Here is a 25,699-nt window from a genome sequence, read left to right on the forward strand (position 1 = left end):
AGGGGTGTGAAGAAAAGTAAAGCAAGCTGTCACACAAACACACTAATTTGACAACATGAGGACAACACAGCAACTTTGTGACTCTTCATATTGTGTGTGACAGACGCCGTGGAGAGTTTCTGATCCAGTCGCTGTAACAGGGAAATAATGATGTGAATAAATGGGCTGCATGCAAGACAAGTCGTGCTGAAGTGCCCAAAACAACAGCGACAAAAAGGAGGAAATGTGTCACTAAATAAAAATCAATACAGCCAACAGTGCTCACAGTGCTTATTTCATTACTATAAACAGAGAAAGCTTTGTAATAACAGCAAGCAAAGGAAAAAATGAGCCCGGCAGCCACAACAACAAAAATACTACTACCTCTAAATAACCACATATGATTGGAACTCAGCAGCATGAGCTAAAGCAGAGACAGCAGCATTTTCTTGTAAAACTGAAAACTTTTATTTGAAAACACTTTGGATAAATGTCTTGTCCATGTGATGGTGCTACTGCGTTTTGCCCCAGTGACCGACAAGGGGCAACAATGAACACAAAATTCCACACTGGGAACTAACCTTACTGTCCTACTACCATGACAAAGCGGTCCAACACAAAATCTTATATTCTTTCTTCTGCTATTCCCAACTCAGCCCCGACCATCAATCCCCTGGCGCTCTTCTTATTGTAGCTTCTTTTGGGTCTTTATGTGAATGTATTTGATGATGATGTATTCGTGATATGTTGGGTTTAAAATGTACCTAATATTTACCCCTCTGCACATACAGTATACAGTAAGCAGCATGTGATCAGAGTGAATTCAGAAACAGTAACAGTTGTCAGGACACAAGCAGTCAGGTCGACCTTCAAACCTCAACCGTTAAAGTTGCAACTTGGTCCAGTGCTGTTGGTGGACTAGGAGGCTTTAAAACTGCTGTATGGGCAGCAGCAGATAACAGCCTGATAGTAGCAAGGCCTTCACATGGATCATAAAAAACAGTGCAATGAAAAACTGCACCATGGATAGATGACTGAACAGGTGCCAGGGTGTCAGGAAGAGGCTAAATCTGGCCAAAAATGGATTAGTATACAGTATGTCCAGCCCAAGTATCCTAGAGGACACTACATGGCCACAAAGATGCATAGCAACTGCAAAAGGTCACAAACCAATGGTAAACCACCACAGAGAGATGTGAAAGACACACAAGGAGATGTAAACATGTTCCTGAAGAGACAAGAAAATTATGAAAAGTGAAGATCTTAGTCTGATTTAAAGATGAATAGTTACATTTCAGTTCAGTGTATCAAACAATGGTTTTGATTATTGTGCACACATTAGCTATATTGCCAGTTGTTAAAATATTGGAAAGATATTTTATTAAAATTGTTCTATCATAGAAGATTATTTGACAATTTAGTGTAACATTATCAGCCAATCAGTATATCCTTTTTTTTTTTTTTTAAACTGGTTATGGCTAGAAATACAGAGGCATAGCACAGTGTATTTTAGGGCTGAGTTGTGTGTGTGTCTCAGATAAGCCTTGATTCTGATGTACTGTAGCCTACTTGAGATTATAGTTTTTAAAATGTAGCTACTACATGTAAATTCAGTTTAAACTGGGATGGACTCTAATCTCTCCTTGTCCATGCCAGGGCAAGTTTTATCCAGTAAAAATCCATGTTTGTGTCAGCTCTGTATTTATCTAATTTCTGCAGGATTTGTCTGTTCTTTTAGCTGGAGGACAATTATTATATGTACTCAAACCTCCAAAGATCTTTCCTCACATTTTAATCTGTCTTCATCTTTTCCCCCCTCTGTTGCTGACCAGGGAGAAGCTGGTCCCACTGGTGCTCGTGGACCTGAGGGAGCTCAGGGACCTCGTGGAGAGTCTGGCACTCCTGGATCTTCTGGACCTTCTGGTGCTTCTGTAAGCAAAGATATTAACATATATTTCAAAGGACAAAGTTTGCATATGAACTCTGACAGACCAATACTCAAAATAACAGCTTTTGAAAATATCCCTTTGTATCATATCAGCTTCTCAATTATGCCAATCAGTCCCAGAACAATAACTGAATCAGGTCATTGCTGTCTGTTGACTTGCTGTGTTATTGTTTCTTCACAGGGCAACCCTGGTACTGATGGTATTCCTGGAGCTAAAGGATCATCTGTAAGTTTAAAGCTGCTTTCTGTCTCTACTTCAAACTGCCACTTTCTTCTTACTGTATATTTTACATTTAGCTGCCGTACAGTAAAAGTGCATGAAAGTAGGCTACATTATCTCTATGTCTGATATATTTTCCAATAAAATGCAGAAGGTCTTAAAATTGTTGAGTATTGCAGTTGCAGCCTGTGAATCTACATCCAGTTAGATGGTAGAGAGACCAATCACCTGACTGATTCACATCTCTCTCTCTCTCTCTCTCTCTCTCTCTCTCTCCCTGAAGGGCGCTCCTGGTATCGCTGGTGCTCCTGGTTTCCCAGGACCTCGTGGGCCTCCTGGGCCTCAGGGAGCTACTGGACCTCTCGGGCCCAAAGGAACATCTGTATGTACTCACTGAACCATTGATGAACCACAGATAGTCCCTGTCATTGCAGTTGTGTTGCTTGGAAACAATTTAGGTCCAAGGTTATTCCCAGTTCACAGACAGTATCAGCTGCTGATTCCATTTTCCAAATAATGAAATGGAGCAGAAAGAATAATGACAACCTGCTCACTCTTCTCCTCTCTTGTTTGTCTGTTGCTGTTTAGGGAGACCCCGGTATTCCAGGGTTCAAGGGAGAGGCTGGACCAAAAGGAGAATTTGTGAGTTTTGTTTTGTTTTCTTTCAATTGTCCCTGTTGGATCATTTATTCAAAAAAGATGAAAAGTCCCCGTCTTTTCATTTAGTTTCAGTTATGTAATAAAATCACTTCTTTTATTGTCCTGCATTAACACCGTCTGATATGGGAATGTTTTCCAGGGACCAGCTGGTCTTCAGGGACCAAATGGCCCACAGGGAGAAGAGGGCAAGAGAGGTCCTAGGGGTGAGCCCGGTGCTGCCGGCCCACGTGGACCTAATGGAGAGAGGGTAAGTACTGACACAAAGTTAAAAAAATAAATAAAAAAAAACACTCTGGTACTGCACCAAGTGTGTATATTACTTTTTAATACACTTTTTAGTATATATTAATATGCTTTGTCAGCACCCTGACATCACGTTGACAAAGTTTGATCCACAAAATCCATACGTTGAAGTTTTTGTTGCAGTTGAATACTACAGTCAGGGCCGTTGTATAGGGGAGAAAGGCGATGATAACCCTAGGGGCCCAGCGCCCAGTGGGGCCCACAAAAAACCCCAGTAGTCTTATCTTTGTATCACTGATTTATTCTGCATAAGATCCTGACTAATACTCATAGTAATGCTGCATTAGCATCAAAACAAAGTAGGCTAAATAAAAAATGATAATACATACGTAGTCTAAGAAAAAAAAATGGAAAAGTTAGGGGGCAGGGGCCCACTTTAGTATTCTTTAAGGGGGCCCAGAATTCCTAGCAACGGCCCAGACTACAGTAGGTATTACACATATGGAGAATAAATAAAAAATATCAGTGAGAGTTTAACACTTTAAATGTTTTGAAGACGGGTATTTTCAATTAAATCTTCCTTATTTTGTTGGTTACCACTTCTGCAAAGATCATTATAAGATTCCCTGACATATATTGGTGTTGTAATCCTAAATTTTTGTCTTATGTTTTGTGTGTAGGGAGCCCCCGGTAACCGTGGTTTCCCTGGTCAAGACGGTCTGGCTGGTCCCAAGGTGAGTTCATGATGGTTTCAGTAGTTTCTGAGAAGAGCTTTTGGTCAGGACAGAAATTCTGCTCCAAAGGAGAAAATAAACAGAAATGTGTTCAGATGGAAGAGATCTGGCCGAGAGCTTCAGATGAATGCTGCGGATACATCTGTAGTCACGGATGTAAAACTGTGAAACTGATCATTCCCATATTCCATCGGCTCTAAATTGGATTTGAAAACTGCAGTTAGCAATGTTTTTTTTTCTCCATGTGACATTTCTGAGTCATCTAACCACACTGTCGTCACATGGTACAGTGCCATATGCATATTGATTAAAAATCACATCACCATAACCTGGAATTCAATTTCACTCATTGCAATTGGATAACACTCAAATCCAAGCGGAAAAAGATGAGTTGCTCGTAGTGTTTTGTCATCTGCCTCACGTCTTATGAGCAGTAACATCACTCTGCTGTGACGCTCTTTGGAGAGCAGTGACTCAACACTCTGAGCTTCAAACAATCCTGTATGTATTCTCCCTCCAGCCAAACACTGAATCCACCTCCACGCAGCTGTCATTCACAATAAATGGCATTTCTCTACAGAAACAAAGTCACAAACTGGGCAAAAACATCTTGAAAACAGTTCCACTTTAAGGCCAGCTCCTCATATAAGCTCTGAATGCAAAACTTTCCTCCGGTTTTGTTATTATAAACTTTTTACCCAGATTGGTTGTTGATCATTACAAAACAGGACACTGTTCGGACAGCTTTTTCATTTTCACACGGACAATGTTCCGTCTCATGAATGTGACACCTTGATTATTCAGCTTATCAGATTATGTAGATTATGTAATATAGTTCTTTCTCTTCCTCTAACTTTGCTTTGCACAAAAAAATAACTACTTCATTAAAAATGATCAGCCTTGTACAATATAGTGCTGCCCCCTGGAAACGCTCAATTTGACCTTAATTTAACAGTCAGACAGTTTTTCAGCAATGAAGGGAATAATTTGGCCTCCAACTGCTTCACTGCATCACAAACAGCTGGGGTGGGGGTAGATTTCAGTTGATGTCCTTTAACAACACTCAGAATCAGGATTTGACAGCAAGTACAAAGTGAGCACTTCTCAAATATCAATAAATAAGAGTTCAACCACATTGCATAATGTATATGACAATACATTTTTAAAACTAAATTATATATTTCTCCTACATAATATGTTTTTTCCCCAAAAGAAATTTAGAAAATAGATGTTACATTCTGACACATTCAATTTATTACAAAATAAAAGTCTATGCAGGATGCTGGCCTCCACTGTAACTTAAAGGGTCTCCAGTTTATATTGATCATTAGTGTTTAAGCTAGAAGAATGAATAATTAATAAAGAACTGACCGTACTACACAGCATTTCTCATTGTTCATATTCTTCTGCATAATGGTAAGAGCAAATGATAAAAAATGAATACTCAGCATCTTTTGAATATTTCATTGAGCCAGTTGTCCCTGATGACATCCCAAAGATAATTTCTCACCTCATTAAGTCAGAATAAATCTCAAATCAAGTTAAAGTGTGTAGAGCGGCTTAACAGTTCTCAAATGATGATAGTCGATGAGGCGCGAAATAAGTGAAAGGCTTCCTCATGGTTCACTCTGGAATCAGATCAGCAGCCTAACTGACAAATTAAAGGAGAACGTTGTAAATCACTTTTTTTTTCCTATGACAAAAATTTTTCAATACGTCTTTTTTTTTCTTTTTAAACATGATTCATCACAAGCTGACTTTAGAAGCAGCAGTGGTACATGCAGTTCCACCGTCTGGCCTCAAGATGGCAGCATAAGCCATTCGCCTGTCATGCACTACTGACCTACATGTCCCATATCAGCCAAGCCAGGATCTCATTTAACATTATCTTCTCCCCACACAATTTCATTTATACCAAAATGAGCCTGTCAAAATTTTAATCTTCTCATCTCCAGCAGGTCAATGAAACTCCTTTGCACTATTAAACGAGAAACTCATTTCCTCTGCCGTTTGAGATTTAAAGCGTTTCCTCCTTTGTGATTAACTGAGTGACCAAATACTGTTTTATATTCTTTCTCATAACACAGGGAGCCCCCGGTGAGCGTGGACCCTCTGGTGCCAGTGGTCCCAAGGGTGCCAACGGTGACCCTGGTCGTCCCGGAGAGTCTGGTTTGCCCGGTGCCAGGGTAAGTTTAGCCTTTACCCGTAGTGTGCCTGTCGCAGATCTGGATGTTGGAGACCTGTCGGGACAGTAATGTTAATAAGAGTCAATATCAGTGTCAGGTGTCAGTCATTCTTTTGAAGATTACACGGATAATATGTTAGTGGTAATGTTCAACATCAACAAGTATTGTGTTGCTGTATTGTAGACCCTTAGTGGTCCTGTGAAAACGTTGTATCTTTTAAAAATACCTTTTAATACTGTGAGAGAAACTGCTGCATTTTCAGCTTTGTGGCAATTACATGGTTATTTCAGCTTAAGAAGTGTGAGATTTATCTCAACTGAACAAACAATAGATGCTCCAGTGATTTAATGTTGCACTTCCATAAATTCACACAGATAGGCTGAAAAACGAATAAAGAGTCTGCTGACCTATCCTGGGGATTAGCCTTGTATAGGTCAGTTGAATAAAATGCTGGATCCTTTATATATTATTCCACATAAAGCAGCCCAGTGTTTTGAACCAACTCAAGTCTCCCTGCTTGATCAACACTCAAAGTCCTATTTTCAGCACTGATTTTTCCGGTAAAAGATTATTCCACTGATTTAGCATTGAGCTCCTGTGATGTTATCAGAACAGTGGATTATAGTTCATGCAACAGAACAGTCTTTTGTTATTCCCCACTTTCTACTCCCTCAGATGCCTACTTTACCTACAATGCAGCATGACCACCAACCATTCGCTCAGAGATTCATATGCCTTGTACTTGTCACAGCTAATGAAGCCTTGAGCTGTTTCCAGCTGAGATAAGGAGTGAGTCTAACTCTGCATTTGTAAGCTGCAATAGCTTTATACAACTTTTTTTTTTATCAGATGCTGATATGCAGGTCCTAATGATCTGTTGTTTAAAATAGCTGGAGCTGTTGTTTATTTGGACAATCTCAAAACCAAAGCTGACAGTAACCCTGACACCTGACAAAGCTCATCTGCTGCCATGGAGGCCTGCATACAGCTGATTTCACAAAGGGTGTGTTATTTTCCCATGAGGAGCAAACAAAACAAACCTGAAGCATAAAATAGGGTTATCCCAATTATCAGTCCTGGAGATACATTGTTTTCACCAGACAACATTTTTGATTTTTTTTCCTCAAACAGTGACACAAAAGGGTTGTTCATGTTGGAGCACAATAACCACAAAGGAAATGTGGAAAAAAAGCAGACTGAGCCGAGCTGATCCTTCATTCATGTTTCAATCATTTCAATCAGCAGGTGTTCAACTGTTGCTTCTTGCACATGGGGCCAATCAGAGGCGTAAACCCAGTTTCCCACAGTGCCATATGCTCCTGCCTTTATTTAGCACATGTCTGCATAGAGACGTCTGATGACTCATCTGGATTGCGACTGTGTTTTTTCCTCCTTCAGGGCCTGACTGGACGCCCTGGTGACGCTGGTCCTCAAGGAAAAGTTGGACCTTCTGTAAGTGCACTTTTTTTCCTTCATGTAGTAACAACAATAATGTACTGTAGGCCAAATAAAATAATCACACAGCCGGATCATGTGTTAATGTATTACAACATGAGAGCGGCTCGTAATTTTATCAAATATGCTCTCACATTATGACTCATAAGTGGTTTCATCAAATTGAATTGCAGGAGATTTATCCAATCATTATCCACCAGCTTTGTCCCCAGTGGTGTTTGTATTTCAAATCATCTCAACCTCCCCGGTTTTCAGACACCCTGCAGCTCCTTTAAACTCTCACATTGAATCCAGAGCAGTCATTTCCTCCAGCTCAGCTGCGTTCGCTAAACAGCCTCCTGTTTCTCATGATAACGCTTAATTCTGAAGCGTATGCACTTTGTGTTCAGTCCACTCTGTTTCCTGGCTCTTTTCATGTGGGCTAAATAAATATAACATTCACATTTAAGAAACACATAAGACATTTTTTTTCTCTTTGGGAACTATATCTCATTAAAACTCAACAGTGCACTGCCAAGTAAAGCAGTATTTCCCTTTTTTGCCTGTTGACAGACTGGCACATGGGCAAATTGATTAGGATTGAGGGATTATTTTATGTGTTGCTGCTGGATATTTCTGTTAGACACCACTCCAAACCCACAGCAGCATGACCAGATCCTCTGATAAATGACTCATCATCTCCAGTCAAAATACAATGGTACAATTGTGATTCAGCACTTTCCACTGCTGACCTAAGACTTGAGAGTGTTTTTTTTCTTTTGTGCAAATGTGATCAAGACTTCATGTGTGATTATCATTTGTTTCGATTTTTTAGTTCAAGTACTTCAGTTATTACTTGTTATTATTTTACTAAAATCACTTCCCTTTTTCTGACTAGGGAGGAGCTGGTGAGGATGGACGTCCAGGACCCCCGGGCCCACAGGGAGCCCGTGGACAGCCTGGTGTCATGGGATTCCCCGGACCCAAAGGAGCAACTGTAAGTACAGTATTTATCAAAAAGAAATTATTTCTTGAGTAGGATCTTCATCTGGATTTACCACTTAGCAGGATTATGCTATTTCAATGTGAGCCATCTACTACTACTACTACTGTGACTGGTACAGGATCAAGTGAATCAGCTGACTAACCACTGTGTTTTGTTCATGTTGTGTTTAGGGTGAAGGTGGCAAGTCTGGTGAGAAAGGACTGTCTGGAGCTCCTGGTCTGAGAGTAAGTTCATTCCCCTTTCCTGCTTCCACATGGATCTGACATTAGCATGCATGAAGATGCAAGAACCATTTAGCTGATATCACATTATGACATTTTAAAGTCAATTACCCACAAATATATACAAAAATATTTATTTAAACAGATCCAATTTGAACTTTTCCTTCAAATACCGAGGACACTTTATCCTCTCAATCTGCTGTGAGTCACTCATTGATCTACAGTTGTGTCTGTAGTTCAGCTTCCACATGAGAAGCATGTTGAAAAGCTCAATTATAGCTATCAGATGTCTTTCCAGTTAATAGCATCACCTCTGGCTTAACTGTTGATATCTATCTATTTGTTGCCCTCCCCTCCTTCTCCTCATCCTCCCTCCTCACTCTCTTTCTTCCTCACCTCAGGGTCTGCCCGGAAAAGATGGAGAGACCGGCCCTGCTGGACCCCCCGGCCCTGCTGTACGTATCCCATACCCGACCCCTCCCATACCACTCCAATAGCTTCAGCACTGATATTATCTGTCCCTTTTTCTTCAGTCTGCACTTTAAAGCAACCTTCAGTATCTCTCTTTCCTAGACTGCCTCCATCATAGATCTGTCTGGGGAAAAAAAAAAATTATTTGACACAAAGTGAATATTGTCAGATGGCATCACTGTCTCGCAGACTTTCAGCTTTGAAGTTTGTGTTCGAACAAATTGTAACCTGATTTAACCTGATATGTAGAAAACACAAATATTCATATGATGTTGATGAGCGTCAGAGCTGCGTTAATGGCAAGTTTAACAATATTTTCCGACCATATTAGCCATTAAAAGTCACATGTGAAATCGTTGACATTTAGTTAATGATAGTTGGCTGTGATCATGAATTATGGATTGTCTACATAGGGCCCCGCCGGAGAGAGAGGAGAGCAAGGACAGCCCGGTCCCTCTGGCTTCCAGGTGAGTGTGTCTGCTCACGCCTTCACTTCTCTAACTGTGTGGTAAAAGTATCCGTTTTTACGATGTAAGGCTCACACATACAAACTTCAGTGGCTCAGTTTATCTCTGATACCCTCCTAATCTGTGCACACATCAGCACACATCTACACGATTCCCTTTCAAGGCTTTTTTCCTCTCATACACAGGGTCTGCCTGGACCTCCCGGCCCCCCTGGTGAGGGAGGCAAGCCTGGAGACATGGTGGGTGAACTCATGACAGATTAAATACTAAGATATTGTTAGTTTAAAAAAAACACATTTATAAAGTTAATGTTACCTGTAAATACCCTGTTCAGTCTACAGTATAATCTAAATCTACCAGTAGTACTGTTGTACTAGTCCCTCTTTTTAAGTTTATATAGATATATTTGTTACACGCTGATCTTTCTGGTCATTTCAGGGTGTTCCTGGAGAGGCTGGAGCTGCTGGTGCCACTGGTCCCAGAGTAAGTCCACCATCTTGATTTAACTCAACAATTCTACGCTGAACTAATTGTTAGACAAGCCCACTGACTGATCGTTGTGTCACTTGTTCAGGGAGAGCGTGGTTTCCCCGGAGAGAGAGGAGCTGCTGGTCCTCAGGGTCTGCAGGGACCCAGAGGTCTGCCTGGAACTCCTGGAACCGACGGACCCAAGGTGAGTCCAGCATTTGGAAAAACCCAGGCGGATCTTCAAATCATAAAATGTTACTCCCTGATATGTACTCACAACCGGCAAATAACATTCTGTGGTGCTCATAACACAGACAGATTTGATATCATCTGATCACATGCTGTGGCAGCAACACAGCAGTCGGAGTATGCGATTAAATGATAATTGCCTGAGTTGTGTACATTTAGTCATTAAAAATCATCTATGGCCCTGACTTTGACACAGTTGTAGGTCCCTTTTGTTTGCTGATGACAGACTATTGGCAGTCTGCTTTATGAAAAAGCTTTTCTGCTCAGTTCATCTGAAGGAAAATGTGTCATTTTGTAGAACTGAATTAATTAACGAGCATCCCAGACAGGAAAGCAATAAAGAAAAATAAAAAATAAACATATTTTTGCCACATTAATTGATACAATTAATGCTTCGGGGCTCAAGAAATTATTTTAATTAAACAGAAAATTGTGAAAAATACATAGACATTGTTTTGAGTTAAGGAGTAACAAGCAAACAACAACAAAAAAACCTTAGGAAGCTCAAACAGTTTGGATGTCAGAGTCTTTTTCTTGCCTCTAAAATCCGCCCAGAATCACAAAAAAGGAAGAACTGAATAGGGAAAATATAATATTTATCTATGTAAAGATGTATTTTAGTCACATAGACTCTATATGTATCTGTACCTGATCAGTCATAAACACACTGTATAGTCATACAAACATGCACACTGTAAACACATTTCTGGACATAAACACTGTGTGTAGATACTGCAGGAAACCCTATAGAGAACATTATTATTAGTATCACCATCAATACTACAGTATAACTCTTTGCCTGTATAATCCCTGCATTTTAATGAGTTCATAATAATGTTTTTTTTTAATAGATAAATTAAATTTAAAAATCCCCCATATTCCCCGAACAACTGGTACCTCAGTGTATTTCCAGTCGCTTGTTTATCAGCCATCAACACATTTCAGCCACTGCAGTAATTTCTCACAACAGCACTGTAAGTGGAGAAAGAGCTCAGAGCTGCTGCAATTCTCACTCTTGGTTTGTTATCTGGTTAGATTTTAATCCCAGTTCATAAGGTTTTTTTTTTTTTCCTCTCCCTTGAGGTCAGACAGGAGTAGATGGGGGGGATGAGGATTATTGAGCTGACGTGAGTGATGGAGGAGGAATCAACAGAGAGTTTGTGGAGGGTGAAGCAGGACTGAGACAGATTTATGAAGGATTTGTTGCCGAAGACGCATCATATTGGAACTTAAGTGGAGCTGATGTACAGTTTTAATGCATTCACAGTCAGCCAGCGCCGAGGCTGAGCGAGCCCCGTGGTTACGGCTTAATGAGCGCAGTTTGGCGGCTGAGTTGGTTCGTCTGATCTACAGTGTGAGGCTGCAGCTGATAAGCCTGACAACTTTTGACCAGGAGTGCTTGGGCCTGGTGGAGCCACTTACCAACAAAATCAAAGTCCGCATTTGCTTCCATTTTCTCGGCTTTGATTTGTGGGATACAGTTTTTAATGATCAAACTTCCCTTTCTACTTAAAATACAGCTTTACACGAAACACATGAAGGTTGAGATATTTTTTTTAATATCTAAAACTGATTGATTCAAAAACTCCAAAACTTAGTTGATTTTCTTTTTTGTCAAAAGATTTGATAAAAGTTTGTTTTAACCCAGAAAGTGAACGTCCTGTGTGTGGTGAATACTTTTTAACAGCTGTTTTTTTTCTTTTTCGTAAACCCTCAAGCAAAATATATAATACCAAAACAAAGATGGATATGCGACAGAAACACTTTTGTGTTTCTAACTTTTGTAAATAAAGACAAAATCTTGGTAAAGAATCTCAGATGTGACAACAAAACAAACACAATCAAAGTCTTATTTCTGCTCAAAGCCTTTGATGCATCAGTAAACATACAGCATCTCCTCCTCCCATCTGTAGCAGCTACAGTACACTTAATCAATATTAACTTCAGGTTACTGCGCCAATCTCCTCAACACATCTCCATCTCCTTCTGCTCTATAATAGGGAGCCATTGGACCTGCTGGTGGCCCCGGAGCTCAAGGACCCCCTGGCCTGCAGGGTATGCCTGGAGAGAGAGGAGCTGCTGGCATTCCTGGACCTAAGGGAGACAGAGTAAGTCATGACGAGACCAATATGTTAAGGACAAAAATGCCAATACACAAATATAAATGAGTTCAGGTCATGAGCCTACAACTGCCAGATGACTGATTTGTTTTCTTCTAAACCCCATAGGGTGACCTCGGAGAGAAAGGAATTGAAGGTGCTCCCGGCAAAGACGGCGGCAGAGTGAGTCATTGTTATCAATTTTGTTTTTCATGAATGATAATAGTTGGTGTTTAATATGGACAGAATGTACTGGCTCTGCTGTTTTATATATATATATAAAAGTTAAAATCCTGTGTTCTTACAAAGGGAGCATTCAGTGTTTCAGAGCTGATTTCAGGAAAAAATGTTCATTACTGCTCTTACTGTAGTTTAAACCTTTTTTGTAAAGTTTTTGAACTTGTTTCCTGTCACAGGGTCTCACTGGTCCCATTGGTCCTCCTGGTCCTGGTGGCCCCAACGGCGAGAAGGTGAGTGCAGCAACATGTGATCTGATATAATCTGTATCATCTGTTAATACTATAGATGAGTTAGTATGACGTCCTTTTGGTATATTTCATGTTTCCATACATCTGATTCACTGTGTATCTGAGACTGTGTTTCTGACTTGGTTCTCCTCTTTCCTCTCAGGGTGAATCTGGTCCTGCTGGTCCCTCTGGAGCTCCTGGTACCCGCGGTGCTCCTGTAAGTGTCACAGCTTGATAACCAGTATCAGTTCATCCAAAAGTGGGATGTTGTTGTTGCTGTCAGGGAAAAAGGAAGCTTGAATTATGAACTTAATGACTCCATAATAGCGGCTTGTACCAGGTAGAGATCGATGTTATCCCATGTTACATTTTTCAGAGGTAGTTTTCCTGTTGTGCCACAAAAATCAGAGATGATGGTTTTGTTTGTCTGTGTTGCTGTTGTTGGAGTCCAGGAGAAACACATTTTCCCTTATTTTCTCAGTCAGCTCTGCAGCCTGAACAACCCACTGAGTTTTGCGTGCCTCTTTTCCTTCTTCTTTCAGGGTGACAGGGGTGAGACTGGACCTCCTGGGCCTGCTGGATTCGCTGGACCTCCCGTAAGTAACAAAAACACCACAGTCTGAAACACCAGAAATCTGAGGAACATCACTGCAGAGACACAGAATAAATGTCAACACATGCTCTCTAGAGAAAATTGAGTGATATGCGACTCAAGGGACTAAAATTGGAAATCCGTTTTTTTTTAATCAGTTTAAAAAATATGTTACTATAGACTATTTTCCTACAGTATGTATATTTACAAGTATATTTACAGCAATGATACTGTAAAGAACAACACAAATTAAAAAACGTAAAAGCAAGAAAACTAGCACCCACCGGTAACAAAGGTTAGAATTATAATAGGTACAAAAACATCTAATGTTATATTACTGGATTAAAGACAAGTTCAGTTTATTCATGCTGTAATTTGTATTTATAATAATTAGTCCTAAGGCTTAGAAATCCACAACCATAGAACACAAGAGAAGAGCTCAGCAAGATACTTATCAAATCAGGTTATAGTGACAATGTTATTTTATTCTATAAGCAAAGTGGAAAGTGAGACTTAGCTCTGTGTCATTCCCAGCTGGGAGAGGACACACGTCAATCTGACACAGCTTCGCTTTTTTTATATGGAAACACTTGGATTTCCTATTCCCCCTGTTTCTGCCTTCAGTGAATCATCATCATTTTTTATCTTGGCACAGTTTCCTCTGTGTATTATTCAGCGGAGAGAGATGAGTGTGTAGATAGTCGGAAGTCTTCACATCACTCATCCATTTAGTTCCTCCCAAAGACTCCAGCCTGTCATCAAGTAAATGTTTTTAATAAGCTGCATCCTTCCAAATGGAGTTTCATCAATGTTTCGCTGACAACAAAATCTCTCATAGGTTTTTTTTTTCTCCAGGTTGCTCTATAATTAATTATTGAATTTATGTCAGGATGAATAACACTACAAGGTGTCTGAATACTTCTGGTTCACAGCTCAGAGGCTGTAACATCACAGCTTATCACCTCACAGTCTGACAGACATAGATGTTGTACAAAAACATCTGCAGCACCCATTAAATATTTTGAAATCCAAGTTGACAGTTGTAGACGTTTAATTGCTGTTAAGGCAGTCACAGTCTCGATCAATATTTATGTGGGGGGGAAAAACAGGAGGAGGCTGAAAGGCATCAGAAAACTCATCTCTTCTCCGTTTTGAAGAAAATAGCAGCTGCTGCTATTTTGAATAAAAACAATGTAAAAGCAGCCACTGTGGCCTCAGTGACAATTGAGGAAAATACTAAAATACAATATAGCAGTAGGACTTTGGAGAAAACATAGAGTCAATGAACAGAAAATATCTTTGCCTGTTTGTTAACATTAACCACCATATACTTATTTATCAAACTGTCACTGATTTCCTTTGGAAGAGGATTAATATTATATTAGGCTATTATACAAATATGAAATATTGATGCTTTCATATATGTGAAAATGTGTAATTTGTTTGTATAACACTACAATAAGTTAATATTTTCTTTTCTATTATGCAAAGTGTTGTGATTTTTTACTTGAGTAAAGATACACAACATCAAAACTTAACTTGGCTTACTCTATCTTATTGTGCAAATGTATGCAGGACGGGCAATTTGAATAATGAATATTCTATTACTGGATTGTTATAAGTGATGCGCTGTTGTGTGCAACACATTTGTTTAGCTGGTACGGCTCAGGCTGATTTTATTATATTTTGCTGAGTGAATTTTCCCTCTGGATCAATTAATCATATCTCATCCATGTTGATTTATTTGCTGGTTATGTTTTGTTTTATCACTTTTATTATTCAAAATAACCGGTCGCTAAGGCTATTAACTTAATGTAGTGGAATAGACGTATAGAGCAGCAGAAAATGGAAATACTCAAAGTATATGTGTGTATGGACGCTCCATCTTATGCAAGAGTGGTCAAAATCAAACGAATGATATCCTAAATTTTAGTGTAACTCCTACAATTCCCATCATGCAACTCAGCAGCATATTTTCATCAGAATTTCCATACCTGAGAAATACGCCATACCTCTAATTTTCAAGGCATACATTTTAAATCCTTTTATAAAACCACAGCCACCGTCCAACTCAACCAGTAAACTCGAATCAACGACTTGTGCAATCCTGCAATAAAGTATATTTAGTTTGTTTTTTTTAAACAGTAAACTACAAACATTTAACAGTATGAAACGGCTGATTCACAGACAGACTTGTTTCATAACTGCTTCTCTCTTTCTCTATCAGGGATCCGATGGTCAACCAGGAACCAAGGGAGAGCAGGGAGAGTCTGGACAGAAGGGAGACGCTGGTGCCCCTGGACCCCAAGGACCATCTGGTGCTCCTGGACCTGCAGTGAGTGTCACTCTAGAAATGTCTTTTTATATATATATATACTGCTGCTACACCAAACACTCTACTTCTGCTTAATCCTTAAATAATGAGACCGTGTAAACAATAAGACTCTGACTGACAGTTTTTTTCATGAGAAGAGAAAAATGCAAAAGTCGGAATAAAAATCCTCCTTTTTCCTCTTCGCTGAACATCTGTGGAGGGTTGAACATAACACCAGGGTGAAAGATGTCCTTGTCACTGATTGTGCCACACCAGGCAGAATAAAAAATGATTTGAGGCAGACATCCTCCCAGCAAACTGAATATATTCCAGCTTCATTTCATAGCAACTGAAAATGTTTTTAGATTAGGTTTATACAACCCATTACAAAACATACTGTAAAACAAATGTCAGATAGTAATGTACTTTTCCTTTCCAGGGTCCTACAGGCGTTTCTGGACCTAAAGGTGCTCGTGGTGCTCAGGGACCTCCTGTAAGTGACGTTTTGAAAACAGTTTTTTTTTGTTCGTCTTATAGTGGAACAAGCAGACACCATTGTTTTGTGAGATTATTTTTTATCTTTGTCTAAATTAATGTTTCTCTTCCAGGGTGCCACTGGTTTCCCTGGTGCTGCCGGCCGAGTCGGACCCCCCGGTCCCAATGTAAGTTCAGTTCATTTGCAGCTAAAAATACAGCTGTAGTGCTGTTAGCAATTACCATTTATAAATGCATTGATGTAGATATTTTCTACATTATTTGATGGATGTGAGTGTGATCTACTCTACTCTACTTTTACACCAGTTAAGATATCAGTTAAGATCCAGATAATAGCCTTGGCTTGCCTTGTATGGGAAAGATACAAAAAAAAAGAATACCAAGTATGAGAAAAAAGAAGAAAATGAGTTTGATTTATGTTTTACAAGAAGAACCAGGTGCTGCAGAACAGAAAGAGGAACCTCCTAAATGCCACATGACTTACTGTTACCCAGTAAGCCAGGTGGCTTAATTTGCACCTGTAAGACACTCACACTTGCGGTTTCAGCACAGACACCCTAGCAGCACAGTAGATCTGACACAGTGGGGATGTGCTGCTACTTGTTTAGAATTCTTTTTCACAGACTTGAGAAGAAGAAGTGCAACATATTGTGACAAACAAGTGTCATCATGTAAAACCGTAAATGTGAGATAGTGTATGTGTTGTTAAAAGTTATTTAAGGAAGTCCTGGAGTTCAGTGTGACACATAGAGGAATATTTACCTGTGTATATGGGCTTGTAATTTATGTTTACATCCTCCTTGCACTTCTCAGGGTAACCCTGGACCTTCTGGTCCCGCTGGCCCTCCTGGAAAAGATGGACCCAAGGGTGTGAGGGGAGACGGTGGACCTCCAGGCAGACAGGGTGACGCTGGACTCCGCGGTCCTGCTGGGACTTCTGGAGAGAAGGGAGATGCTGGAGAGGATGGTCCTCCTGTGAGTCCATCATTCTTTAATCATATATCCTCTCAGCTTTTACATTACCTGTATCTTCTTGACCCTGTGACACTTGAAATACCACTCCAATCACACATGTTAAGCCACTCAAACAGGTTAGTCTCCTTGGACACCGTCAAGGTGAACACAGGTGTCCATTACAGAGAGAAGAAAATGGTTAAATGTGTTTGTTTTCTACATTTCTGTCGACTTCTATGTAGCTCTGTCAGCACAAAGAGCCAATTTCTTCAGTAATGGACAGCAGCTGAGCACATTCTCCATTAATACACACAGCTGTCAGTGTCCATCAATGACTGTAATAGCAGACCAAGACACTTGACAGCGTGATGGCAGCACGGGCCCAGTGACAGACTGATGACAGGACCTCAGGCTTTTACCTTCCCTACGCTTAGCACTACGCACACACCAATCACAAACATACAACGGGTCCTGTCAAGATAATGACACACAGATGATTGCACATTCAAACATAAGGATAGCTGCTGGGTCCAGACCCGTCCTACCCATAGATTACATATAGGAAATCTTGACATATGTATCAACACATTAAGGCCTCTGACAGCTGAGATGTTTGGGTTTTTTTTTTTTTCGTGGACATGGTTTAAGGGAGCTTTCATTGTTACACACCTCGGGATATGTGGCAGAGTGGACTGAGGTGGTGGAGATGATGTAGACCTGAAAGGATAGATGGAGAGATTGACATTGATGTGTGCAGCTGCGTCTGAGACTTGTAAAATCCCTGATGGAGCCAATGATATAAATGATGAGCCAAAAGATATAAATAAATCTGAGTTCCTTAAGAAACATAACAGAAGCAGAGGACAGAACAGGACACAAATAAGACGCTGTCAAAACACAAGTATTAAAATAACTTTGCACCCAGCTGTATGGGTCTGTCAGTAAATCAGTGACTGAGTGTTTATCAGTTGATGTGTGACGTCACAATAACACAACTCCAGGATATATCATCAGGTGCTTGGCTCATTATGCTAAACTAAGATAAATAAAATTAAAGTAAGATAAAATGAACTAAGATAAGATAAGATAAGCCATGATAAAATAAGATAAACTAAGTTAAACTAAGCCAAGCTAAGCTACGATAAGATAAGATAAGATAAGATAAGATAAGATAAGATAAGATAAGATAACTAGCTGCTCACTGCACATATACTCTACAGACTTAAAAGTGGTGAGGACCTTTTCACCTAACCAGTCCATTTCTGAGAATGTCAAACTATTCCTTTAAGACCCAGTTGCCCTTTTGCATGAAATACTGTTGTAATAACTACTCAACAGTTTTTAATTTTAATTGGAAAAGGACATTTTCTCTTATTAATCTTAGAAGGTATAATTGCATGAAGGGGAGAACACAAAAAGATGAAGAAAGTATGAAATGCACCTGTGTACTGTACATTAACAAGAACTTGAGAAAATATAATGTTAGTTTATTTTAGTATATTTATGTACTCATAAGTACTCTTATGATATAATGAAAGGCTGCCTTATAAAACATGTTAAGATGACGTGTAAAGTGAAATGATGTAGGCTGATTCTTGGCTGATTTTATTTCAGTACATTTAAAAAATGAAGATAAAAACTCTATTCAAATGAAGTGAAGGCACAAAGGACAAATGGGAACAAATCACAAAACACTGGCCACATTATTAATTCTGACTCCTGCCTCTTCTTTTTCCCCTCACAGGGCCCCCCAGGTCCCTCAGGTCCTCAGGGTTTGGGCGGTCAGCGTGGTATTGTCGGTCTGCCAGGACAGCGTGGAGAGAGAGGTTTCCCTGGTCTGCCTGGACCTTCTGTAAGTCACAATACTTTTACACACTCATCATTATGCTAATCATTATGCAGTTTCAGGCTGCAGCTAACAATCAATTTTTAGTCCATAATAAATGTCAGACAAAAAGTCTGCCACAGTCTCCAAGACGTGTTGGCGACATCTTTAAATCACTTGTTTTGTATAAATGTATAAGACATTATTCAAGCTGTACATGTCAATCATTCTTCACACTGCAGTTTAAGAAAACATGTTTTTTTTTTTGCTTGTCATCTCAGGGTCTGTGTGCTGAGCTCACTTATCTATCACACTTTTTATTTTCACTGACTTGTGTGGATCCAAGTAATTCACTGATTACACAAGAAAGTAATCAGCTAACAACTTGATAAGGAACAGATTCGTTAGTTACAGTGCTATGCACCAATATCACACAGAGGCGTTGCAACAGGGCAGGCAGCCCAGGCAATTGCCTAGGGCTCTGAGCTGGAAGGGGGCCCCCAGGGACGGCTGACATTGGTCCATATCGGTGACCTGATGTTGTCACTGGCTGTGTACATTAACCCAGTATCATATATAAAAATGTAACCAGAGAACATTGCCGTTTTGAATTATTCTGGCTAGATCTGAAAAAACAACAAGCAAGCAAATGATTATGTACTGTACATTCACTGAGCAAATATCATGAAAATAAAATATATATTTCTCGCTAGAAATGTAATCAAAAGGCATTTTTATGCAGAAACTACCTCAAAATATTGATTTTTCCACTAAAAAACTATAGAAATATTTGCTATTTTGTTCTCATGGCCGGAAACTTGAGAGTCACGTGTCTTGGACGCAAAACAATAGGAAAAAGATGTAACAGTCATACAATTTAAGAGCCGTTATTGTAAACCCTCTATGTTTTTGCACTTTGGACCAATGTAGCCAAGGTACGTTTTATATGAGACTGCGTTGGCATAGTATGCAGAATTGAATCATCAATAGTTTGGGATTTTTGGATTCATTAACAGTTAATCTTTATGGTCCCAGTTGGGGCTGGGGGCCCTCCAAGTTACCTCTTGCCTGCGGAGGCCTCCAGAGTGTCTAGAAACGCCCCTGCTTAGTAACACAGACCATCCTCACAGTCCACAGTACCTAGCAGCGTTCTTCATTAATCACAGTCAAATCACATCTCACACGAGTCAGGCCTTCTCTCCTGGTGAACTGACTCCACTTGATGTATACGGTGTGACACGAGACAAGATAACTCCCCCTGCTTAGATCACTCACTATCAGAGATGTGACACGAGCCGTGTCCCCGGCCCACAACATCTCAGTGGGCATGTCCTTAGCTTTAATTATTCATCAGTATGCATGAAGGGGATGCCAAGAAAGCAGCCAAACTCACCCAGGACGATTTCAAGCAGAGTATATGCTGTCAGTAGCAGAAGTTTGAAGTGCAGATTGTGTTTCTGTGGTGCTGTGTAGATCTCAGGTTTGGTCTTATTATTGAAGGCAGCAAGTGTTTAGAGTTTGTTATCTCTGGATTGAAGCAATATTCAGTGCTCTCCCAAAAAAATCTAGTTTTTAGATGAAGTATAATTTTCATGGGTAAATTAGCATCTCAATTTCTGTGTTATAGATATGTGATTAATTAAGACATCAACATGAGGCGTTCCTACAACATCAGCTGTCTTTGTTTCTGATTTTATAATCTGACAGCACTGTCAGCATCTGTCTGGAGACGGCACCAATACTACTGCCCAAAGCCTGTTTCTGAATACAATATGAAAAGATGAATTAGGCTGGGTAGGAACTGTTAAATAACTTAATGTGATTAAACTGAGACTGGGATTAGATGAAGCTTCAAAAACAAGCTGGATATTATAAACACCCAGGTTTAATTGGTGTTAACAAGATTTGGGAGTCTTGAAAGGCAATAATCATGTTGTCATCTAAACATTGATCCAGTAGCCACTAAATCAGAATACAGAGGGTGGGGGGGGGGGGGGGGGGGGGGGGGTGCTTTCACACTTTAATGCTGCAGCAATACTGAGCTTTAAGATGTAGACAGGCTGTGTAAAGATAGTTGATGAAGTGGTCTGACACTGATTACATCGCCGTCCCAATGGGACTAACCTCAAACATGAACTCAGATCTGATCTGATTTTCAAGCTGTCCTGTTGGACACCAGCTAGCAGGTCTCTGAGACGCCGTTACACAGATGTCAGTGCTGGTTTAGAGGATGCCACTAGTAGAGCTGATATCCTCCTCTCCATTTGAGGTGCTACTTTGCATACATGAGTTTGCAGAGGCTGTTATCAGCCAATTTCATCAACAGCAGTGTGCAGTGATGGCGATCACACTAAACCTGTGATAACTAGGTTGTGTCCACAAACAATGTCAGTGTGAGAAATGTGAGTGAACACACCAGTGGGGGAATCATATGATAATATATATTTAAAGGTAAATAGATATGAATATTATTATAACCATAATGTCTTAATGTCTTGTGTCTTCTCCTCTCAGGGTGAGCCCGGAAAGCAGGGAGGTCCTGGTGGCCCTGGAGACCGCGGACCCCCTGGACCTGTTGGACCTCCTGGACTCACAGGACCTGCAGGAGAGCCTGGCAGAGAGGTCAGACAATGTCCAACACACAGCATTGTCACATTGTTTCTTTTCTGGAGGCCCGTAACTGTTCATATTCAAATGCTGAATTTTGGTCCGGAGGCCAAGTCCATTAAAATGCATTGCGATTTGCGTCATGTTTACATTTGCATGTTTGTGTGTGTGTGCACCATATCATTAATGCAGCTGATCAGTATTCAAGAGGACATCTGGTCCGCTGAAGGTGGAGGCTATTAACACTTGATATTGTTTTGTCGTCTGACAGGGCAACCCTGGATCCGATGGACCCCCTGGTAGAGATGGTGCAGCTGGAGTCAAGGTAAGAAACACAAAACACTACATCAAACATACACTGCTGTAATTACAAATCATTGTACGTTTTCTGTTTGAAGCCCTTTGCCTGTCAGCTGTTGAAAGGCTTCATGAACTTTTGCAAATGTTAAATGTTTAATTGTGTTAGTGACATGAATGAACTGGGACACTGATTGCATCTCTGGTTCAGATGATACAAACCCTCTGAAGTGCTTTTAATTTGGCCTGATGGGATGAATTTGATTGATTCTCTCGACACCAGCATCAGCGCTCTTCTAAATCTGCTAAAAACGCCTAATGACCAAATTGCAGAATATGCAACAACAACATTTATCACAAACTCTGCTCTATGCTCCATCATCTTTTTTTAAGTACCCTGACACCCAAAAAATAATTTTGCCACAGATGAAGAGCCATTTGCTCATCCTTTTAGTGTGTGAGAGCTTTTCATGTCAGACACCAGCACCGCCTCTTTTCTTGTTGCTGATCTCCTTAAGTGCACCATTTTACTGCATTTGGAAATTACTTTAATTTGTTTAACTATCTGGGTCACACTACAGGCCCACATTTTCGTCTTGGAAGTGTAAACTACAGGTAGGCCCATCCTGCGTGTTCGTAGCTTCTCTTCTCATGACCGTTGTGCTCTGTGTGCTGCAGGGTGATCGTGGTAACACCGGTCCTGTGGGCGCTCCTGGTGCTCCAGGCGCTCCTGGCGCCTCCGGTCCTGTTGGTCCTACCGGCAAACAGGGAGACAGAGGAGAGTCTGTGAGTATATTGATTGATTGATTGATTGATTGATTGATTGATTGATTGTTTTTTATTTCGTATGAATGACATACATACATATGTACATACGAAACGGTAAGAAGCCAAAGGCTTATGAGGAACCTACCCCCTTACAACTGTTACATTTACAATCAATCATGGTGTAGAGACAATATCACTAAGGTACTTACATATAATACAGAGACAAGTTGGAAGACATGATTCAGTAAGCAAACATTGTTAAATAAGAAAATAAGACGAGTATGGGTTGCTTTGGCAAAATTCATACATAATTCATACCTCACACTTTATGAGAAATGAGGAATAGCTTTCTTCTAACTTATTAACGCAATTTCATAAACAAGGATATTAGTAGCTCTAGCACAAGTAAAACTGTTGTCATTTTTGTAATTCAATAGGTTGTTAGCGAGAAAGGTTTTACTGTTAGTAAAGAAGACGCTTGGTTTATGGTTTTTATTGGGTGAATCTTCATGTGCTGGAGATGACCATGGTCAGATAGCATGTAAATACAGAAGAGGATGTCTCAGGTGTTTTACCTGTGGTTAAAGGGAAATAACTTCTACTTTCTTTCATAGCATTTATTCAGCACATTTCTCTGATGTTTTTTTTACTTGTTATCTGCGCAAATTGCTCTCTAGGTAATTAATGCAAAGTTATCTAAAACTAGAAGACATGTATTTTACACTGTGGGCTTTTAGAAAATTGCAGTTTTATCTTTCCCACTAATTACCTGTAGGTATTTTAACAAGAGACTCTTCCTCACCAACTATTAAATGAACAGCAGGTCACATAGGTGATGGCTACACAATACTGTATGTACATACTGACTTAAAACCCTCATATTAAAACATACTGTCAGTTTAAATACTGCTCCAAACTTTATGTTACAACTGTAAAAATCACTGTCATTTTTGTTTTCCTTTCTCAGGGTGCACAAGGGCCTGGTGGACCTCCAGGACCTGCTGGAGCCAGAGGAATGCCCGTACGTATCTTTCTCAGCATTAACACACATGCATTCACTTTAAATTATTATTTGCCACAAGCAAAATCCTGAACACAGAATTTGTTTCTCCATCCAAGAGTGAAATTAAGATTTGAAGTTTACAGGATAGAAACACTTCACCATGCAAACACATGTGAAGAAGAATGTTTTCCTCTTGTTCCCAGGGACCCCAAGGACCCCGTGGTGACAAAGGTGAGGCAGGAGAATCTGGTGAGAGAGGACAGAAGGGACACAGAGGCTTCACTGGACTGCAGGGTCTGCCTGGACCTCCGGTGAGCATCCAGACAAAAAATAAAGAAACGTTCACGCTTTCAGTCCACACATGTGTTTGTTAATGAATGTAACCGTGTCCTGTTCTAGGGTCAATCTGGAGACCAGGGAGCTACTGGACCTTCTGGACCTTCTGGACAAAGAGTAAGTGAAAGCCAAAGAGCTCATTTGTAATAACAAAATTAGACCATCATCTCTCCGTCTTTAGAGATTAAAAGAGATGAACATTAAGTATTTCTTACTCTGTCTGTGTTTGTAGGGACCACCTGGACCCGTCGGCCCTGCTGGAAAGGATGGAGCAAACGGTCTGCCAGGACCTATTGGACCCCCTGGACCTCGTGGTCGCTCTGGAGAGACCGGTCCAGCTGTAAGTTCCCTCAGAACTATCTCCACCTGTAAACAAGAAAATAAGATTAAGTTAAAGATATCAGAAAATATTCCCATTAATGATTTTAACATTAACACAATCCTTAATTTGTGTTAACGCATCAAAAAACTAAAGCCAGTAGTATAGCACAGTAACACACTTAAAAGTTTCACGACAATGCTCCAAGGTAATTCAGTGTTTAAGATCATTAATGACTCACCTTTTGATACTTACGTGGGAATTTGGGACTACCAAAGACGTACTGCATGAATAAATACAGCAAATTATACAGCAAACAAACAAACCAGTTAATTAAATTTATTGACAACTGGTACAAAAAAAAGGAAAGAAACACTTCATAAAATCAGTTTTAAAGGAATGCCAGTGCATTTGTTTTTACAGTTTTTACTTTTTGTTAGCCTTATGCTAAAATCTCATTGCTGATCAAGAGAACTGAGAGACACACAACAATAAAGGATCTGAATACTTTGTGTTAATATCATACTTCAGTTTTTCCTTTTCTTTTTTTATCCTTAAATTTCAGCATAACACTGCAACTTGCATAACAAAACGTGAAAAAAGTGAGCGTGTGGTCTGAACTGTTAATAAATGCACTGCAAACAAGATGTAGCTAGAGCTCCTGTTGGCATCAGGTGAAGTTGTTTGCCCATACATGCGTTGTTCAAACTGAGAGTGAAACCTAATACCAGAACAGTGAAAGGCGAGGCCAGATTGCAGAACAGATGGCTGCATTTCCTGCACCTAATGTGGGAGGTGAGGGAGGGACTGGTTTATTCAGACTGGAGAAGGGAGAATAATCCTCCATTTGTGAGAAAGGAATGATAATACACCAGTGGAAGACTGGACAAGCTCTAAATATATTCTGTCTGTCTTTCTCTCCTTTGTCTCTCAGGGTCCTCCCGGAAACGCTGGACCCCCCGGTCCTCCCGGTCCCCCTGGCCCTGGCATTGACATGTCTGCCTTCGCTGGCCTGGGTCAGACCGAGAAGTCACCTGATCCTCTCAGGTACATGAGGGCCGACCAGGCCTCCGGAAACCTCCGTCAGCACGACGCTGAGGTCGATGCAACCCTGAAATCCCTCAACAACCAGATCGAGAACATCCGCAGCCCCGAGGGGTCCAAGAAGAACCCGGCTCGCACCTGCAGGGACCTGAAGCTCTGCCATCCTGACTGGAAGAGCGGTGAGTTACACAGGGAGGAACTGGTTAGATTAGAGTGAGACGATGAAGCAGACACAAGTTATGGGGCCTTTTATGTCGGCACCTCAAGTTTGGTGAAGTCTGGGAACTATCTAT

At 40.3% G+C, this 25,699-nt stretch overlaps 1 protein-coding gene across 1 annotated transcript in view; it reads left to right on the plus strand.

The window, feature by feature from the left end:
- col2a1b (collagen, type II, alpha 1b) overlaps nucleotides 1-25,699 on the plus strand; it is a 47,313-nt gene that overhangs the window by 19,786 nt on the left and 1,828 nt on the right. Inside the window, exons 19-51 of the mRNA XM_083971038.1 lie at nucleotides 1,812-1,910; nucleotides 2,109-2,153; nucleotides 2,431-2,529; nucleotides 2,736-2,789; nucleotides 2,947-3,054; nucleotides 3,731-3,784; nucleotides 5,872-5,970; nucleotides 7,369-7,422; nucleotides 8,303-8,401; nucleotides 8,581-8,634; nucleotides 9,033-9,086; nucleotides 9,516-9,569; nucleotides 9,755-9,808; nucleotides 10,008-10,052; nucleotides 10,144-10,242; nucleotides 12,287-12,394; nucleotides 12,515-12,568; nucleotides 12,802-12,855; nucleotides 13,016-13,069; nucleotides 13,395-13,448; nucleotides 15,672-15,779; nucleotides 16,198-16,251; nucleotides 16,367-16,420; nucleotides 17,067-17,228; nucleotides 18,952-19,059; nucleotides 21,547-21,654; nucleotides 21,911-21,964; nucleotides 22,615-22,722; nucleotides 23,672-23,725; nucleotides 23,911-24,018; nucleotides 24,107-24,160; nucleotides 24,276-24,383; nucleotides 25,297-25,585. Of these exons, the coding sequence (XP_083827164.1) occupies nucleotides 1,812-1,910; nucleotides 2,109-2,153; nucleotides 2,431-2,529; nucleotides 2,736-2,789; nucleotides 2,947-3,054; nucleotides 3,731-3,784; nucleotides 5,872-5,970; nucleotides 7,369-7,422; nucleotides 8,303-8,401; nucleotides 8,581-8,634; nucleotides 9,033-9,086; nucleotides 9,516-9,569; nucleotides 9,755-9,808; nucleotides 10,008-10,052; nucleotides 10,144-10,242; nucleotides 12,287-12,394; nucleotides 12,515-12,568; nucleotides 12,802-12,855; nucleotides 13,016-13,069; nucleotides 13,395-13,448; nucleotides 15,672-15,779; nucleotides 16,198-16,251; nucleotides 16,367-16,420; nucleotides 17,067-17,228; nucleotides 18,952-19,059; nucleotides 21,547-21,654; nucleotides 21,911-21,964; nucleotides 22,615-22,722; nucleotides 23,672-23,725; nucleotides 23,911-24,018; nucleotides 24,107-24,160; nucleotides 24,276-24,383; nucleotides 25,297-25,585 (2,764 nt within the window). The remainder of the gene's footprint in view (nucleotides 1-1,811; nucleotides 1,911-2,108; nucleotides 2,154-2,430; nucleotides 2,530-2,735; nucleotides 2,790-2,946; nucleotides 3,055-3,730; nucleotides 3,785-5,871; nucleotides 5,971-7,368; nucleotides 7,423-8,302; nucleotides 8,402-8,580; nucleotides 8,635-9,032; nucleotides 9,087-9,515; nucleotides 9,570-9,754; nucleotides 9,809-10,007; nucleotides 10,053-10,143; nucleotides 10,243-12,286; nucleotides 12,395-12,514; nucleotides 12,569-12,801; nucleotides 12,856-13,015; nucleotides 13,070-13,394; nucleotides 13,449-15,671; nucleotides 15,780-16,197; nucleotides 16,252-16,366; nucleotides 16,421-17,066; nucleotides 17,229-18,951; nucleotides 19,060-21,546; nucleotides 21,655-21,910; nucleotides 21,965-22,614; nucleotides 22,723-23,671; nucleotides 23,726-23,910; nucleotides 24,019-24,106; nucleotides 24,161-24,275; nucleotides 24,384-25,296; nucleotides 25,586-25,699) is intronic.

Source organism: Trachurus trachurus, assembly GCF_905171665.1.
Source record: "Trachurus trachurus genome assembly, chromosome: 5".
Taxonomy (NCBI): domain Eukaryota; kingdom Metazoa; phylum Chordata; class Actinopteri; order Carangiformes; family Carangidae; genus Trachurus; species Trachurus trachurus.